The sequence below is a fragment of the Ornithorhynchus anatinus genome, chromosome 11 (assembly GCF_004115215.2).
Source record: "Ornithorhynchus anatinus isolate Pmale09 chromosome 11, mOrnAna1.pri.v4, whole genome shotgun sequence".
Lineage (NCBI taxonomy): Eukaryota > Metazoa > Chordata > Mammalia > Monotremata > Ornithorhynchidae > Ornithorhynchus > Ornithorhynchus anatinus.
The window spans coordinates 24,144,631-24,161,715 of NC_041738.1; the positions used below are offsets into that span (position 1 = coordinate 24,144,631).

A 17,085-nucleotide genomic window follows, 5' to 3' on the forward strand; every position below is an offset into this window, starting at 1 on the left:
AACCTCGCACTCAGGCCTCGCTTGGTGAGGAGGCAAGGAAGGGATCAAGTAGTAGTAGCGAATGTACTGTGGGCCCACGGAGAGCAGTGTTGTGTTTTAAATGCTTGGAACAACACAGTGGAAGTTCATTTCTTGCTCTCAAGGAACTTCTGGTATAATACAAGGTGCATGACTCCTATTCACACCCTACTCCTCTGAAGGACAGTGGAATGCCAAGCGAATAGTGTTAGAATTAGTGTTAAAACAATGAAATTTTGATCAAAATCTACTTATCACAGCGGAATTTTCCAAGGAACGGGTTTCTGAATATTATGCCATCTGCTTGGTTTAGATGTGGTTACACGATGGAACCGTGGGAATCAATGGAACAGTAGCCTATGTGTCTCAGCAAGCATGGATATTTCACGGAAATGTCAGAGAAAACATATTATTTGGAGAAATATATGACGACGAAAGGTAAACAGTTTGTTTCGTGACATTAGGGGTTTAAATGCTTGACAAACACTAGCCTAGACATCTGATTTCTTTATTAGTGGCTGAAAAGTGAGGTTCTTTTAAGAGATCTGTTCAAGTATTCATTAGAACCAAATGGATTTTACTTATTCTATTACTAACCTGGCGGGTTGGAAGTTTGATTTCTAAGGACCTGTGTTCACACACTGAGAAGTTGATTGAATCACTACTTTATTTCCACTATCAAGCAGTATATGCTCTGAACTTATCTGTAATGGCACATATGTTTACTGACTGGAGAAAAATGAATCCGCTAATTTTGCCTTAGGCTACATAATGGAACCTTCCCTTGAAGTCAGAAGGGGCAGGTATGCATTTAATCAGTTTTGACATTATTAGCCAACACTTGCTGTTAGTTTTTTTGGAAATAACTCCATGGAATGACAACAAAATTTCCAGTTACTTTACCTGAGAAGCATCACTCCTTTTTCCTGGAGGCTCAACAGAGTGCAGTTCGCACTGCCAATCGATGGGCAGCAATTTAGTGGAAATGCTATTTAAGAAGTCAGGTGAGTGCAAAATGAATTATGCAACAACTGCTCCTCCACTGGACATCTGGGCTTTAATCCCTGATCACATGGAAGTACGATTGCAAAATCCTTGCGCAGTCCCTGGAAATCTTTCACCCGAGGGCTGATTGAAAGCTCCTTCAGAGCAGTAATCATGTCTACTAAGTTCTATGCTATCTTCCCAAGCTCTTAGGACAGTGGTCTGAATACAGTAGGTGCTCATTAAATACTAGTAATAGATTGGCTGTATGATTCAAACATTTGGTTTCCCTAAGACAGAGAAAAATTGCTCCTCCTCCCATCCCACATGGATTAATTACAATGTACAGTGTGTACATTACAGAGTCATTGCATGCTGGTAACATAATACAATGAAATTCTACGGACACCAAACATCTAAACATAGAACATACTTTTGGGGGGACCCTGACCTGCGCACACCCATTCCCATCTCAATCCTCTGTTAATACAGGCAAGACTTGCATCAGTTTGGGAGGTTTCAAATCTTTAATCGCCAACTGCCACCTTGCAGTCTGAAGCAGTTGCTTTACTCATGTACTGTGCAAAGCTGGCCCTGATTTCACTCTTCTTCAACACAATCTGTCCTCCCTCGCTGCATGTGACCTGGCCCAGTCAGATGACTTTGGGACCCCTTGGGTCTCTCAATGTCCAGATGTTTTTGGGGATTTTCCAAGGGTTAGATCAGAGCAGGATGTACATTCCGAATGTTTCTCCTTTTGGGTGCACTGTAATAATAATAATAATAATGTTGGTATTTGTTAAGCACTTACTATGTGCAGAGCACTGTTCTAAGCGCTGGGGTAGACACAGGGGAATCAGGTTGTCCCACGTGGGGCTCACAGTCTTAATCCCCATTTTACAGTTGAGGGAACTGAGGCACAGAGAAGTTAAGTGACTTGCCCAAAGTCACACAGCTGACAAGTGGCAGAGCTGGGATTTGAACTCATGACCTCTGACTCCAAAGCCCATGCTCTTTCCACTGAGCCATGCTGCTTCTCTTAGTTAATTTTTTTTAAGTAGTTGCTTCGAGTTCTACTTCACTGGACAGTTTTATCTTATCAGATGCATCACTGAATGGTGACAGAGTATGGTCAATCAATAATATGTATTGAATGCTCCTTTTATTCATTCCCCTTCCCCCGCCAAGCCCCACCCCACTTACCTACAAATCTATAATTTTTTATTTATAATAATGTCTGTATCCCCATCTAGACTATAAGATTGTTGTGGGCAGAGAATGTGTCTTTTTATTATTACATTGTACTCTCCCAAGCACTTAGTACAGTGCTCTGCACACAGTGAGCATTCAATAAATGTGATTAACTGAGTGCTTACTGTGGACAGAGCATTGTACTAAAGAGAGTGCAGATCTACATCTCTGCCCCTGTCCTCTCCCCCTCCCTTCAGGCTCATATCTCCTCCTGCCTCCAGGACGTCTCCACCTGGATGTCTGCCCGCCACCTAAAACTCAACATGACCAAAACTGAGCTCCTCATCTTCCCTCCTAAGCCCGGTCCTCTCCTGACTTCCCTATCACCGTGGATGGTACGAGCATCCTTCCCGTCTCTCAGGCCCGCAACCTCGGTGTCATCTTTGACTCGTCTCTCTCGTTCACCCCACACATCCGATCCGTTACCAAGACCTGTCGGTCTCACCTTTATAATATCGCCAAGATCCGCCCTTTCCTCTCCATCCAAACGGCTACTTTACTGCTACAGGCTCTCGTAATATCATGGCTAGACTACTGTGTCAGCCCTCTCTCTGATCTCCCTTCCTCCTCTCTCTCCCCGCTCCAGTCTATTCTTCACTCCACTGCCCGGCTCATCTTCCTGCAGAAAAGCTCTGGGCATGTCACTCCCCGTCTTAAAAACCTCCAGTGGTTACCTATCAACCTCTGCACAAAACAAAAACTCCTCACTCTAGACTTCAAGGCTCTCCATCACCTTGCCCCTTCCTACCTCTCCTCCATTCTCTCTACTGCCCAACCCACATGGTCTGCTCCTCTGCCACCCACCTCCTCACCATCCCTCGGTCTCGCCTATCCCACTGTCGACCCCTGAGCCACGTCCTCCCACGATCCTGGAGCGCCCTTCCTCCTCACCTTGGCCAAACTAATTCTCTTCCCCTCTTCAAAACCCTTCTTAAAGCTCACCTCCTCCAAGAGGCCTTCCTAGACTGAGCTCCCCTTTTCCTTCTGCTCCCTCTACTCCCCCCCCTTCACCTCTCCACAGCTAAACCCTCTTCTCCCCCCTTTCCCTTTGCTCCTCCCCCTCTCCCGTCCCATCCCCTCAGCACTGTACTTGTCCGCTCAACTGTATATATTTTCATCATCCTATTTATTTTGTTTAATGAGATGTACATCACCTTGATTCTATTTATTTGCTATTGTTTCAATGAGGTGTTCTTCCCCTTGACTCTATTTATTGCCATTGTTCTTGTCTGTCTGTCTCCCCTGATTAGACTGTAAGCCCGTCAAAGGGCAGGGACTGTCTCTATCTGTTACCAATTTGTACATTTCAAGCACTTAGTACAGTGCTCTGAACATATTAAGCACTCAATAAATACTATTGAATGAATGAATACTATAGAGTTGATTGACATCATCTCTGCCCATGAAGGAGACAGAAAATAAAATATATTTCAGAAATTTCAGTCCTCTGGACTGTGAGCTCTTTATGGGTAGGGAACATTATCTGCTAATTCTGTTGAACTGTATTTTCCCAAGCTCTAGTACAGTGCTTTGCACATAGTAAGTGCTCAACAAGTAGCACTGATTGATCGAAAAAGAAAGCAACAGAGTTTAAGGATATGTACACAGGTGCTCTGGGAGTTGGAGTGGTGTGAATATCAAAGAGCTTAAGGGATATGGACATAAGTGTATAGGCGATGTAGAGGGAAAGAGGATAGAAGGGAAAGATTAGATGTTAGTCAGAGAAGGTATCCTGGAGGAGATGTGATTTTAATAGGGCTGTGAAGATGAGAGTAGTAACCTGTTGGATATGATGGGAGAGGGTGTTTAAAGTAGGAGGAAGGGTTTAAGCAAGGGATTGACAGCTAGAGAGGTGAGATCAAGATACACACAATAAGTTGGTGTTAGAGGAGTGGAGTGTGTGAGCTGAAGTTTTTTTCCTTTTTTAATGGTATTTGTTATATGCTTACTTTGTGCCAGGCACTGTACAAAACGCTGAGGTAGAGACAAGCTAATTAGACTGGGCACAGTCAATGTCCCACATGGGGCTCCTCAGTCTTAATCTCCATTTTACAGATAAGGTAACTGAGTTACAAAGAAGTTAAGTGACTTGCCCAAGATCACCCAGCAGACAAGTGGCAGAGCCATTAATTAGAACCTAAGTCCTCCGACTTCTAGATCTGTGTCCTTTCTAGTAGGCCACACTACTCTCAGCGTGGGCTGTAGTGGGAGAGGTAGGATGTGGTCTGAATGAATGTCCAAAAAGTAATAATGAGGATGGAACGTATTCGGTGCTTATTAGTGCCCAGCACTGGCATAGATACAAGATAATCAGATTGGACACAGTCCCCCTCCCACATGAGGCTCATAGTTAAGGAAGGAGGGAGAACAAACTTTTTTTCCCCATTTCATAGATGAGGAAACTAAGACACATAGAGTTTTCTGGGGGATTTTTAATGGTATTTATTACGTGTTTACTAGGTGCAAGGCATTGTACTAAGAACTGGGGTAGATACCAGCTCCCTTCCTCCTCTCTCGCCCCGCTCCGGTCTATTCTTCACTCCGCTGCCCGGCTCATCTTCCTGCAGAAACGATCTGGGCATGTCACTCCCCTTCTTAAACAACTCCAGTGGTTGCCTATCGACCTCCGCTCCAAACAAAAACTCCTCACTCTAGGCTTCGAGGCTCTCCATCACCTTGCCCCTTCCTACCTCTCCTCCCTTCTCTCTTTCTACCGCCCACCCCGCACGCTCCGCTCCTCTGCCGCCCACCTCCTCGCCGTCCCTCGGTCTCGCCTATCCCGCCGTCGACCCCTGGGTCACGTCCTCCCGCGGTCCTGGAACGCCCTCCCTCCTCACCTCCGCCAAACGGATTCTCTTTCCCTCTTCAAAACCTTACTTAAAAATCACCTCCTCCAAGAGGCCTTCCCAGACTGAGCTCCTCTTCCCCCTCTACTCCCTCTGCCATCCCCCCTTTACCTCTCCGCAGCTAAAGCCTCATTTTCCCCTTTTCCCTCTGCTCCTCCACCTCTCCCTTCCCATCCCCACAGCACTGTACCCGTCCGCTCAACTGTATATATTTTCGTTACCCTATTTATTTTGTTAATGAATTGTACATCGCCTTGATTCTATTTAGTTGCCATTGTTTTTATGAGATGTTCTTCCCCTTGACGCTGTTTAGTGCTATTGTTCTTGTCTGTCCGTCTCCCCCGATTAGACTGTAAGCCCGTCAAACGGCAGGGACTGTCTCTATCTGTTGCCGACTTGTTCATCCCAAGCGCTTAGTACAGTGCTCTGCACATAGTAAGCGCTCAATAAATACTATTGAATGAATGAATAATCAGGTTGGACACAGTCCATGTCCCACATGGGGCTCACAGTCTTACTCCCCATTTAAGTGCTCACCCTAATTTACACAATGAGCAAGTGGTGGAGATGGGACTAGAACGTCCATGTCTCCTCTAACTCCCAATCCTGGGCTCTTTCCACTAGAACACACTCCCTATCTCTATGTAAGTCTAAAGAAAGAATAATGATGCTGATAATAACGATTCCCCGGTGTCTTTTGTGAATGTAAACTCATGTTGAGAATTGCCTTTCACTCAGCAGAGAATCAATAGAAGTCAGCTGCCAATGAACTGTCCAGAAACTCAAACTTTGATTGCCTTACCAAGTGAAAGCACTGTAGTTAACTTATCAATCATTCAATCAATGGTCTTTACCGAGCACTTAGTACTGTGTGTACTAAGCATTTGGGAAAATACAACACAAAACTCCTCAAGGAGTTTACAGTCTAGGATGGGGGAGATAGACATTCAAACACATCACAGATCCCTTCCACTCCCCAGCAATTGCTTTATTACTAAAAATGGACTTTGTTCAGCCTAAGTAGAGACCCATTCATCTGAATGGTTAAAGGAAAGAGAATCCCTCTGTTAATTAAAAGAAAAAATTCCTGGGCAAAGAGGAAGACAGCCAGCCTGGCCTGGATCCTAGGGCCTCACCAAGTATTTCAGATGCTCATTAGATGGAATGACTGCTGCTGCCATTGCTAGTTGTTTTAAGGTATTTATTAAGTGCTTACTCTGTGCCAGGCACTGTACTAGCCACCGGAGTAGATACAAGATACTCAGGCGGGACACAGTCCATGTCCCACGTGGGGCTGACAGTCTTAATCCCCATTTTTACAGATGAGGTGTCTGAAGCACAGAGAAATGAAGTGACTTGCCCAAGGTCACACATTAGATGAGTGGCAGAGCCGGGATTAGAACCCAGGTCCTTCTGATGCCCCGGTCCGGGCTCTGTCTACTAGGCCATGCTGCTCCCTGCTACTGTTGCTTGCTGCTGCTGCTTCTGCACAAACCCATCACTCTGGAAACTAAACTACACTCCTCCTGGGGAGACTGCCTTTGTGATACAGTTCCTCTGGAGTTTGGGAGGTATTTCTTCAAAGTAGCAGGCTCCCAAGTCAAACCTGCCTGTTATTTTCTTTATAGATATTCTATTTATGAAATCACTCATCGCTAAAAACTCTGGGGAAGTGTGTCCTGAAAATGACAGGATTTTTTTTTCTTCTGTAGAAAGTACTTTCTGAGATGGGGGAGGTGAAACACATACACAGAAATTGCCAACCAACATAGCCGAGGACAAGATCTTAGGTTAAGAAAAAGACTGGTGGAGGAAGGAGGATTAGAGACCCACACTGTTCCTGCCACTACCAACCAGCTATTCAGAGTCCCCAGCTCCAATCTCCAGAATAAACAGTGTTGCAGATTTTCATCCTCTGACCAACCTCCACAACCTAAGAGCCTGACTCAGACCTGGAGTTAATCAGGTTTTGGGCCATTTTGCATTAAAAAAAAACCCAGAATAAATGTAATATAATTTCTTCTAAACTTCTCATTTGTGGATGGTCTAGTTCAAGTATCAAAGTCACTCAGAGCAGACTGAAAGGCTAAAATCCTATAATGTAAGAATTTGGCATCACATTTGACATCAGTCAATCAGTCAGTGGTATTTTTTGAGCACTTACTGTGTTCAGAGCACTGTACTCTAACTCCTTGGGCCAGAACAGTATATCAGAGTTGATAGATATGTTTCCTGCCCACAGAGAGCATAACTTGTATTTACATAACCCTTTTCTTTTTCCAAATCACTGTCTCAGGATTCATATGACTTGATTCTCACACTAGCCCTGTGAGGAAGGGACAGGCAGGTATCATCTCCATTTTGCAGATGAGGAAACTGAGACTCAGGGAGGTTAAGTGACTTGCCCATTGTCACACAGCAGGCAGAGTAAAGACTAGAACCCAGGTCTCCTGATTCCCAACCCCACACTTTCTCCATTAAATGTGTTACTTCCCAATATGTTTCATTCATTTACTTATCATCAGTATCATCATCACCATCATTATTGAATACTGTTTATTAAATGACCACTTGCACGTGGTGCTGGGCCTAGCAACATACAAAGCAAGGTAAAGACTGTGGGACTTTAAAACTTTTCCAAAGGACAACTGCAATGCAGACAGACAGAAGACACAAACACATAAACAGCTCAACCGTACAATGAAAAGCAATATTTTGGTGAGGTGATCAGCTAAATGTAAGGGTTTACACTGTTAATCTTTACGCGGCTCAAAGCGGAAAAATCCAAAAATTGGAGGAACATATCAATCAGAAGCATTTACTGAGCTCCTACAGAGTAAAGCACTGTACTAATTTCTTGGGAGAGTACAGAAAGATTTAGAAGATATGATACCTCCCTTCAAGGAGCTTCTGTCTAGCAGGGGAGAGAGAAACATGAATAAATTATTGAGTTCCTACAGAGTAAAGCACTGTACTAAGTTCTTGGGAGAGTACAGAAAGATTTAGAAGATATGATCCCTCCCCTTCAAGGAGCTTCTGTCTAGCAGGGGAGAGAGAAACATCAATAAATTAGATATGGGGTTGTAATAGAGAATTCCAGATATGTACAAAAGAATTATGGATGTTGTGGTATCTGAATTGCTTAGGTAGTGCAGAAGAACCGAGATAGCAAATGGGAGTTATGATATGGGGTGATGATTAGAGATTACTTAGAAAAGGCCTCCTGGAGGTGATGTGATCGCAGAGGGGATTTGAAGATGGGGAGAGACCTGAGGTCTGGAGAAAATTCATTGTGGGCAGGAAATGTGTCTCTTTATTGTTATATTTTACTCTCCCAAGCAGTTAATATAGTGTTCTGTGCACAGTAAGCACCCAATAAATATGATTGAATGAATGAATGAATGCATGAAAGTTTCTTGCAGAGGGGAGAGCCCCAGAAATAGGTCTATTCCAGAAGAGATGAAAATGAGGCCCAGTGGGTATATCTTGCTTGACTGCTTGTGGCTACCAAGAAAGAAGTGAATTCGCTATTAATCAGATTACTTCCTGCAAATTGCATTTCACCGGCTGACAGATCACAGTCGATAGTTTAAGCTCCTTGGCTACAAAGCATTGGGGTGGAGAGACCTGAAATTGGTGCTCAGGCTTGGATAGGGGTCACTTGAAATGTTCCTTTCCTTGAAATGACTCCACAGTGGGTCAGCCAGGGTTCTGGTTCCAATTTGGAGATGGATGCTTTGATATAACTATGGCCGCAGGACTTCCAAGATCTTGCCACATGGGGGGAAATGACAAGCCAGAACAAAGGGGCTGTGATTAATTCACTAGCCCTGTTGACAGGACTGACTTAAGCCCTTGATTTGAGGGGTTTTGAGTAAAGGTGACCTGCATTTGAAAGTTCTAAATTTGCACCCTGTTTCAGGTTTACACCATATTGGTTTTAATTTTTCAACACTAACCTCCTTTTTGGTACTAGCTCTGGAATGTAGGGGGTTGGTGACAGGAACTCAGGAGTCATGGGGAAATGGGGAAACTCATGGGCAAATGGGGAAACGATTCTAAAAGCCATGACCGGGATGGGGGAAGAGAGAGAGACAGAGGAAAAGTTTAAAGATGCAGAGGGATGGATCTAGAGAGACAGGAGAGCAGGGAGTTGGGGAGGTTATTTGCTTGCCAGAAGGTGGGTTGTTGGTCCAATTCACTTCCCATTAAGTAAATAATAGCTATCCTATTGAGAAACCTCTTATTCAATGTAAATACATTAATTTAGCTATATTATTCATTCATAATAGAATATTCAATAGGATATCTAACTAGTCTGGAACCCCATTCATATCCCCATTTGTAGCATTGTTTCCAGGAGAAATTTGGTTCTGACTTACACTGTTTCAATTTAAAAGGTAATAATGTTGGTATTTGTTAAGCACTTACTATGTGCAGAGCACTGTTCTAAGCACAGAGGGAGATACAGGGTAATCAGGTTGTCCCACGTGAGGCTCACAGTTAATCCCCATTTTACAGATGAGGTAACTGAGGCACAGAGCAGTGAAGTGTCTTGCCCAGTTATACAGCTGACAAGTGGCAGAGGCGGAATTTGAACCCATGACCTCTGACGCCCAAGCCCTGGCTCTTTCCACTGAGCCACACTGCTTTTCAGGAATCAATTGTGTCATAAGACTGTGACCCTCATGTGGGACAGGAACTGTATCCAATCCAATTTGCTTGTATCCATCCCAGAGCTTAGTACAGTGCCCAGCACATAATAAGTGCTTAACAAATACCATGATTGTTATTATTATTATTATTGTAAGTCCAAGGACTCCCTTTATTGACAGGGCCTTGAAGACAGAGGTCAAAGACACCTTAAATATGTAACTTAGGCCTTCTTTCATGGGAGCCACTTTTTAATGGTACTTGTTAAGCACTTACTATATAACAAGCACTGTTCTAAGTGCTGGGGTAGATACAAGTTAATCAGGTTGGACACAGTGCCTGTCCCAGACGGAGCTCACAGTCTAAGTAGGAGTGAGAACAGGAATAGAATCCCCATTTTGGCATTGAGGAAACTGAGGCACAGAGAAGTGAAGTGACTTGCCCAAGTTTACACATCAGTCAAATGTCAGAGCCAGGATTAGGATCCAAATCCTCTGGCTCCCAGGCCTGTGCTTTATCTATTAGGCAACACTGCTTCCTATAGCACATATCTCCTTCAAGCAGGAATCGAACCAGCCATCTAAATGAATTTATTTTTTTACTTTTACCTCTTAGGTACCTGCATGCAGTCAGGGTCTGTGGCCTGCTACCAGATCTGGAAGTTCTCCCATTTGGTGATATGACAGAGGTGGGTCCGTTTGACCTCTCCAACAAACATCCAGGGGAAGACCAGGCCTAGTTTCCAAGTCACCTCCAGACCTTTGCTCAGTGATTTGTCTAAAAGGCATACTCTGAGGGACTGTCATTTCTTTCACCTTCCCACTTTGTGGCTCCAGGGAAACCTCTACATAACATTAAGGAGCCACGTTATTTCTATTTTTAAACTTCCAAGCATTTTCTTGAAGCTCTGGGATTGAGATGATTTATGGTTCCTTACATTGGTTTCAGCTATAGGTAGGTAGGCTCAAATTTTTGTAAAGCCAGAGGCAAAGCTTCCCCTGTTCCCCATCCCTTGCAAAAACAAAGAGGGTTGAAGAGAAACAGAATTATAATAATAATAATTGTGATATTTATTAAGCCCTTACTATGTGCCAAAACACTCTGGGAGACACAAAGGAAGCAGTTTAGGCATAGTCCCCGTCTCACACATCATTTACAACTGGGGACAGCAGTATCTTATCTCAATTTCATATTTGGGGAAACTGAAGCCCAGAGAGGTTAAGTTACTTGCACCCGGTCACAAAGCAGACCCTTGCCAGAGCTGGAAGTAGAACCCTAGTTTCTTGACTCCCAATTCCATGCTCTTCCCACTAAGCCATATATTTGGAAGCAGTATGCCATATTCATTCATTCATTCATTCAATAAATCATCTTTATTGAGCACTTACTCTGTGCAGAGCACTGTACTAAGCACTTGGAAGTGCAATTCAGATATTGTGGATAGAGCATAGTGGATATTGGATAGAGCAAGGGCCTGGGAGTCAGAAAGCCATAGGTTCTAATTCCGGTTCTGCCATTTGTCTGCTGTGTAACCTAGGACAAGTCACTTCACTTCTCTGTGTCTCAGTCACCTCATCCGTAAAATGGGGATTGAGACTGTGAGCCCCATGTGGGACAGGGACTGTGTCCAACCCAATTTGCTTGTATCCATCCCAGCTCTTAATACAGTGCCTGGCACATTGTAAGCGCTTAACAAATACCATAATTATTAAGCCACACTGCTCTCAGTGGACCCAGGAAGGACTCAAACCATCTACTGCTTCATTTAATGTCATTTTCAAGCCATTCCAGACAGAGGAGTCTGTTCCGATGATTCCAGCCCATATCCAGCTGTGGAAGGTTCTCCGTTTCTGTGGAATATTAGCGTTGAAAGGACATTTTCTGGATAGGCACTTCTCCAGGCCATGGTGCAGTTTCTTCAGCAGGGTAGAGCCCTCAGCCGGAGCAGAGCTTCGCTGGGATTCCAGGCAGCAGGGGAGCAAGACTGAGGGTCTTTAAAAGTCCTCCATGATTCAGTGGCCCAACTAGCTCAATGATGGAGATGAGAATGAATACCCCTGGCTCTTCTCCACCTTTACTGTCTTTCTCCATCTCTCTTACCATCTATGAAACCAGTCAGGGGTAAACTTCTGGGATGGACATTTTCAGCAAAACTTTGTCAATCATGGTCCGTATTGGCTTGGTTTACTGAGTTTGGTTTACTCTAGTAGAATACTCATGGCAAACTGTCCTTCGATTGTGGGAAAGAAGGCAGAGGCCCTGTTCATTAGCAGTTTGGTTATTATGGCCCCCAGGGGACCCTTTCTCACCACTGAGTAGCTTTCCTTCTTGGTCCTGAGAAGAGTGGATTTTGATTTCCCCCATGTATTACCCTCTTGGGAGCACTGAGATTCAAGAATGTTCTTTTGAACACAAAATTGTGGGTCCAAATATTTGCATAGTAGATGGAATGCCAGTTCAACACCTGATTGAGAACATTTAAGTATCAACGCGGTAAAGGGGCAGGGCAGAAACAAGCTATACTCCCAGATTTTACAGACAAAATTGGGACTTCCACTACATTGGCCAGGTTGAAATTGACTGTGCAGACTGGTTCGTCTGTAGAAACTCTTAGGAATACGCTTGTTCTTACAGGCCAGCAGATTTGCCAGTCAAACACTGGCATGGTTTTACACTCATTGGGCTGGAGCCCCAGGAATTTTGGGAAGATTGATGATGGTACCCAGGGGTCCAGAGATGATGGTGGGGTTCAATGCCCTGTGGTGGAGGGAGGAAGGGGAAGGAAAGTATTAGAAGGGAGGAAGAGGGCTGAGATGATTAAGAAGCCTGAACAGCTTCTCCATGACAGGTGTTAAGCAGTACAACACCTGGAATTGTAGATCTTTTGAAAAATAAGTGAGGTTTATGTAGCTTAACATGCTCCCCCATCCCCGTTTCCACTGTAAACTGTAATACTAAGAAGCATCTGTGGTCCACAACTGCCTAAGGCTTAGTGCATAGAGCATGTGCCTGGAAGTCAGAAGGTCATGTGTTCTAATCCCAGCTCTGCCACTTGTTTGCTGTGTGACTTTGGGCAAGTCATTTCACTTCTCTATACCTCAGTTACCTCATCTGTAAAATGGGGATTGAGATTGTGAGCCCCCCATGGGACAGGGACTGTGTCCATCTCGATTTGTTTGTATCCACCCCGGCTCTCAGTACAGTGCCTGGCACACAGTAAGCACTATACGAATACCATCATCATTATTGTTCAGAGAGATCCAGGAGTTCTGTAAAGAATAGTACCTGTTGCTTAATTTTCACTGGGTTTCTGAGGCAGGACATGGTTAGTGGTGCCGTGCCTTTCTCCCCTCTAAAGATAGGAGAGCGGGGCCTCAATCTCTCTGGAGGTCAGAAGCAGAGAATCAGTTTGGCTCGTGCTGTCTACTCCAACCGAGAGATTTACTTGCTGGACGATCCCTTGTCGGCGGTAGATACCCATGTCGGGAAGTACATTTTTGAAGAATGCATCAAAGAAGCCCTCAGAGAAAAGACCATCGTTTTGGTGACTCATCAGCTGCAGGTGAGGGGCGCAAGACTGGTCCCCAAAGATCCTCACAGAGCGGGTCCTGAATCAGTCCCCATTATATTTCTAATTGCTTTAAAGTAAGTAGAATACCCCTGCTGGGAAAAAAGCATTGACTGACACGTGCAGTCTTCATCCAAGGCAAAAAATAACATGAAAGATAGACAGCTCCCACATATAAGGCATCATTTTTGTCAGGTTGGCAGGGGCTCTGTGGAATCTCACTTGGATTTCCACTCATCAGTCAGAGCTCTTTTCTGAACACTCCAGAGCAACCAATTAGTTAAGTGGGGAGATTTAACTAAATTTTCTCGCACATGGGCACCGCCCCCCCGCCCCATACTTGAGAATCGGCTGCCCTGCCAATTTTTCAAGTTCGGGTGGAGGGCCCTGGGAACTGATGAGCTACTGATAAAGAATGAGTGGTTCCCATAGCTACTGTCTTCAGTTGTGTCATCCCGGCTACTTCACTGTATTTCCTTCACAACGGGAAGGGTAATCTGCCACCGGGTGGCAATGGAGCAGCAGATTTCTCTGCCAGGCAGTCGGTGATAAGGAGAATTTACCTGTGTCACCTGTCCGGCGAAGAAAGGAAAAGAGCCCAGGATCCCTTGAGGTTTCATTTGTGAGAATTTATTTAGCGCTTCTGCTCTCAAAGCAGGGCTACCCCACTGCCTCTCTGCTGGATGGCTGAAGGCTTTCCGTTACAATCCAGATCAAAGGCAGTGTCTTCAGGGCTCATCTGCAGAATCGTTCACTGTAGCTTTACCAAGTAAAGAATATAAACCTCATTTGATATCACTGCCGGGAAAGGGAGGCTCGCGAAGGAGATGCTAAACCACATAACACACATCCGTGAACTGCGACACACAATTCTTGGCCCATTCTGCCGTGAATGAAAAGGTCCGTGTGCAAAAAACCTTAATAGATCTCTGATGGATCAAAGGGATGGTGTGCAAGGCTCAGCTACTTTTAGCCCCCTGGGAGATATCCATGTATCTGGCATGTCCAAAGTGCATGTGCTTTCCGGTCTATAGCTGGCAGTATATAAAATGTCCACTGTCCTGATACTTGTTTCTCAGTGCTCCTGGTGGCTCAGAGAAATCCCAGGCAGTGATTGGCCAAGAGAGCTGCAATTTGGCCTGGCTGCTGCAGCCCTGCCTTTTAGATGCTCAGAGCCACAGCAAAAATAGTCCTGGGGCCTTGGGGTCAATCCAGGCCCTTCCCTTTCTCTTGCCCATCCTGTAGCCGCTTTGCCACAGCCTTGGCATGGCCGTTTGCAGGAGCAGGACTGGAACGGTAGCCAAGGCAAGCGGGACCCGCAAAATTCCACCAAAATCTTGCTTTGGGCCGCAAAGGCTGGGGTGGCAGAAGGAATGGGATAGCCCAGCATAGAGTGGAACAGCAGCAGAGGGAGGAGATGAAAGGAACTAGTCATCTCCTGAGACACTGTTCCTGCCACCATTTAGTACCCAGAGTTCTCAGCCAGGAGCCATAGTGGCATTTTCGGGCATCGGCAGTGCCAAACTTTCTCTACTTCCTCCTCTACTGCCTTCACACCGTGCCAGGTGATTCCATTCCAAAAATCCCTCCTTTTCTCCAGTTCCTTGTCGGAAGTGGCCTAAACCCCAAAACAGAGTGGTGAGTCTACCAACTCTATTGCTCTGCGATCAATCAATCCTATTTAGTGAGCATTTATTTGTGCAGAGCACTATACTAAGCACTTGGGAAGAGTACAACATTACAATATAACGGACACATTTTTGGTCCACAATGAGTTTATAGTCTAGAGGGGAGACGAACATTAATGTAAATAAATAAGCTTAGGACAGGTACCTAAGTGCCGTGGGGCTGGGTGGAGGTGGGGGGTGAATAAAAGGAGCAGGTTGGTGAGATGAAGTGGCGTCACTTAGTGGAAAGGCCATGGGCTTGGGAGTCAGAAGACGTGGGTTCTAATGCCGCCTGCGCCACTTGTCTGTTATGTGACCCTGGGCAAGTCACTTAACTTCTCTGTGCCTCATTCACCTCATCTGGAAAATGGGGATTAAGACTCTGAGTCCCACATGGGACAACCTGATAATCTTGTATTTACCCCAGAGCTTAACAAATACCATCATTATTATTTTATCATTATTATTAATTTTACAGACAGTAAGTACTCAATTAATTGATTGTCTGATGGATTGAGCCCAAGTAATTTACCCAGGGCCACCAGATCTCCAGGGCCAGCCCTAGCACAATTTAAAAAAATATCATTTTGGTGCCTGTGACATTTTCCCACACTAAGTTAGTAACAAACCCTACTTGGTCTGAAAGAAGCAGATGGTGGGTTATCCTTATCTGCCTTGAAGCTTTTGGATATACATTGTATCTTTCCCTTGGCAAGTACCATGGACAGCTTCCCCATTTCTGCAGTTTTTAGAATTCTGTGACCAAGTCATACTGCTAGAAGACGGAGAGATTCGGGAAAGCGGAACACACAGAGACCTGATGCAGAAAAGAGGATATTATGCACAACTGATCCACCAGCTCCACGGGCTGCAAGCCAAGGTAACTCGATAGTGATGGTAATGAGAGGCTTGGGAACAGTGCCGAAAGGTCTTCACACGCTCCCAAGTGCCAGGGTTGACTTTTCAGAGAAATTCTGGTTCCTTTATAGGATCTAGGAAATATTCCAGAGGAAGAAATGATACAAGCCCAGCAGGAAAGCGTGGGCAGTGGCAACGTTGAAGATTCTGAAAATACTGGTACAATCACAGTTGGAATCACAAACTGTTTATCTCCTGGGGATAGTGAGAGGCTGGATGGCTGACTTTTATATTCTAATCCTAGTGCTGGCTTCAAGTGATGATGCAGCTGAGACAAAAGTATCTGAGGTGGCCCCAGAAATCCTCAGCCTGAAAGGTATGGTTTTCGAGTCTGTCGGGGTTACTCATAAGGCGATGGAAACACTCTGATCTGGAAGATACGATTCTCACCTTTTCTCGTCTCGGACTTCTGCTTTTTTCTCACGCTGCTTCCTTCCCCGTCCCCCTCAAAAAAACCCTTTTTCAATTTAATCTATGTTTGTGGCAAAGCCTGAGGGAGAAATAGCTTGACCTACTGTTACAAATCCAGGACTGGGAGTCAGGAGACCTGGATTCTAATCCAAGCTCAGCTACTTAATAATGTTGGTATTTATTAAGTGCTTACTATGTGCCAAGCACTGTTCTAAGCACTGGGGTAGATACAAGGTTGCCATTGTTCTTGTCTGTCTGTCTCCCCCGATTAGACTGTAAAACCGTCAAACGGCAGGGACTGTCTCTATCTGTTGCCGACTTGTTCATTCCCAGCGCTTAGTACAGTGCTCTGCACATAGTAAGCGCTTAATAAATACTATTGAATGAATTGAATGAACAAGGTAATCGGGTTGTCCCATGTCGGGCTCACAGTCTTCATCCCCATGTTACAGATGAGGGAACTGAGGCACAGAGAAGTGAAGTGACTTGCCCAAAGTCACACAGCTGACAAGTGGTGGAGCCGGGATTAGAACTCACGACCTCTGACTCCCAAGCCCGGGCTTTTTCCACTAAGCCACGCTGCTTCTTACTTGCCTCCTTGTGACCTTGGGCAAGTCACTTAACTTCTCTATGTCTTGGTTTCCGTCTCTACAAAGTTGGGATAAAATAATTGTTTCCCTGCACCTTAGACTATTGAACCCCATGTGTGACAGGGTCAGCATCTGATATGATTATACTGCACCTTCCCCAGTGCTTGGCATAGAGTAAA

At 44.9% G+C, this 17,085-nt stretch overlaps 1 protein-coding gene across 6 annotated transcripts in view; it reads left to right on the forward strand.

The window, feature by feature from the left end:
• ABCC12 (ATP binding cassette subfamily C member 12) overlaps positions 1 to 17,085 on the forward strand; it is a 79,000-nt gene that overhangs the window by 29,753 nt on the left and 32,162 nt on the right. For 5 of the 6 annotated variants that reach the window (XM_029076273.2, XM_029076267.2, XM_029076270.2 and 2 more), the window contains 6 exons: positions 332 to 456; positions 10,368 to 10,440; positions 13,111 to 13,314; positions 15,733 to 15,867; positions 15,977 to 16,064; positions 16,150 to 16,221. In XM_029076273.2, coding sequence (XP_028932106.1) covers positions 332 to 456; positions 10,368 to 10,440; positions 13,111 to 13,314; positions 15,733 to 15,867; positions 15,977 to 16,064; positions 16,150 to 16,221 — 697 coding nt within the window. Of the gene's footprint in view, positions 1 to 331; positions 461 to 10,367; positions 10,441 to 13,110; positions 13,315 to 15,732; positions 15,868 to 15,976; positions 16,065 to 16,149; positions 16,222 to 17,085 lie in introns of those variants that run through there. The other variant, XM_039913558.1, reaches the window with a different exon arrangement.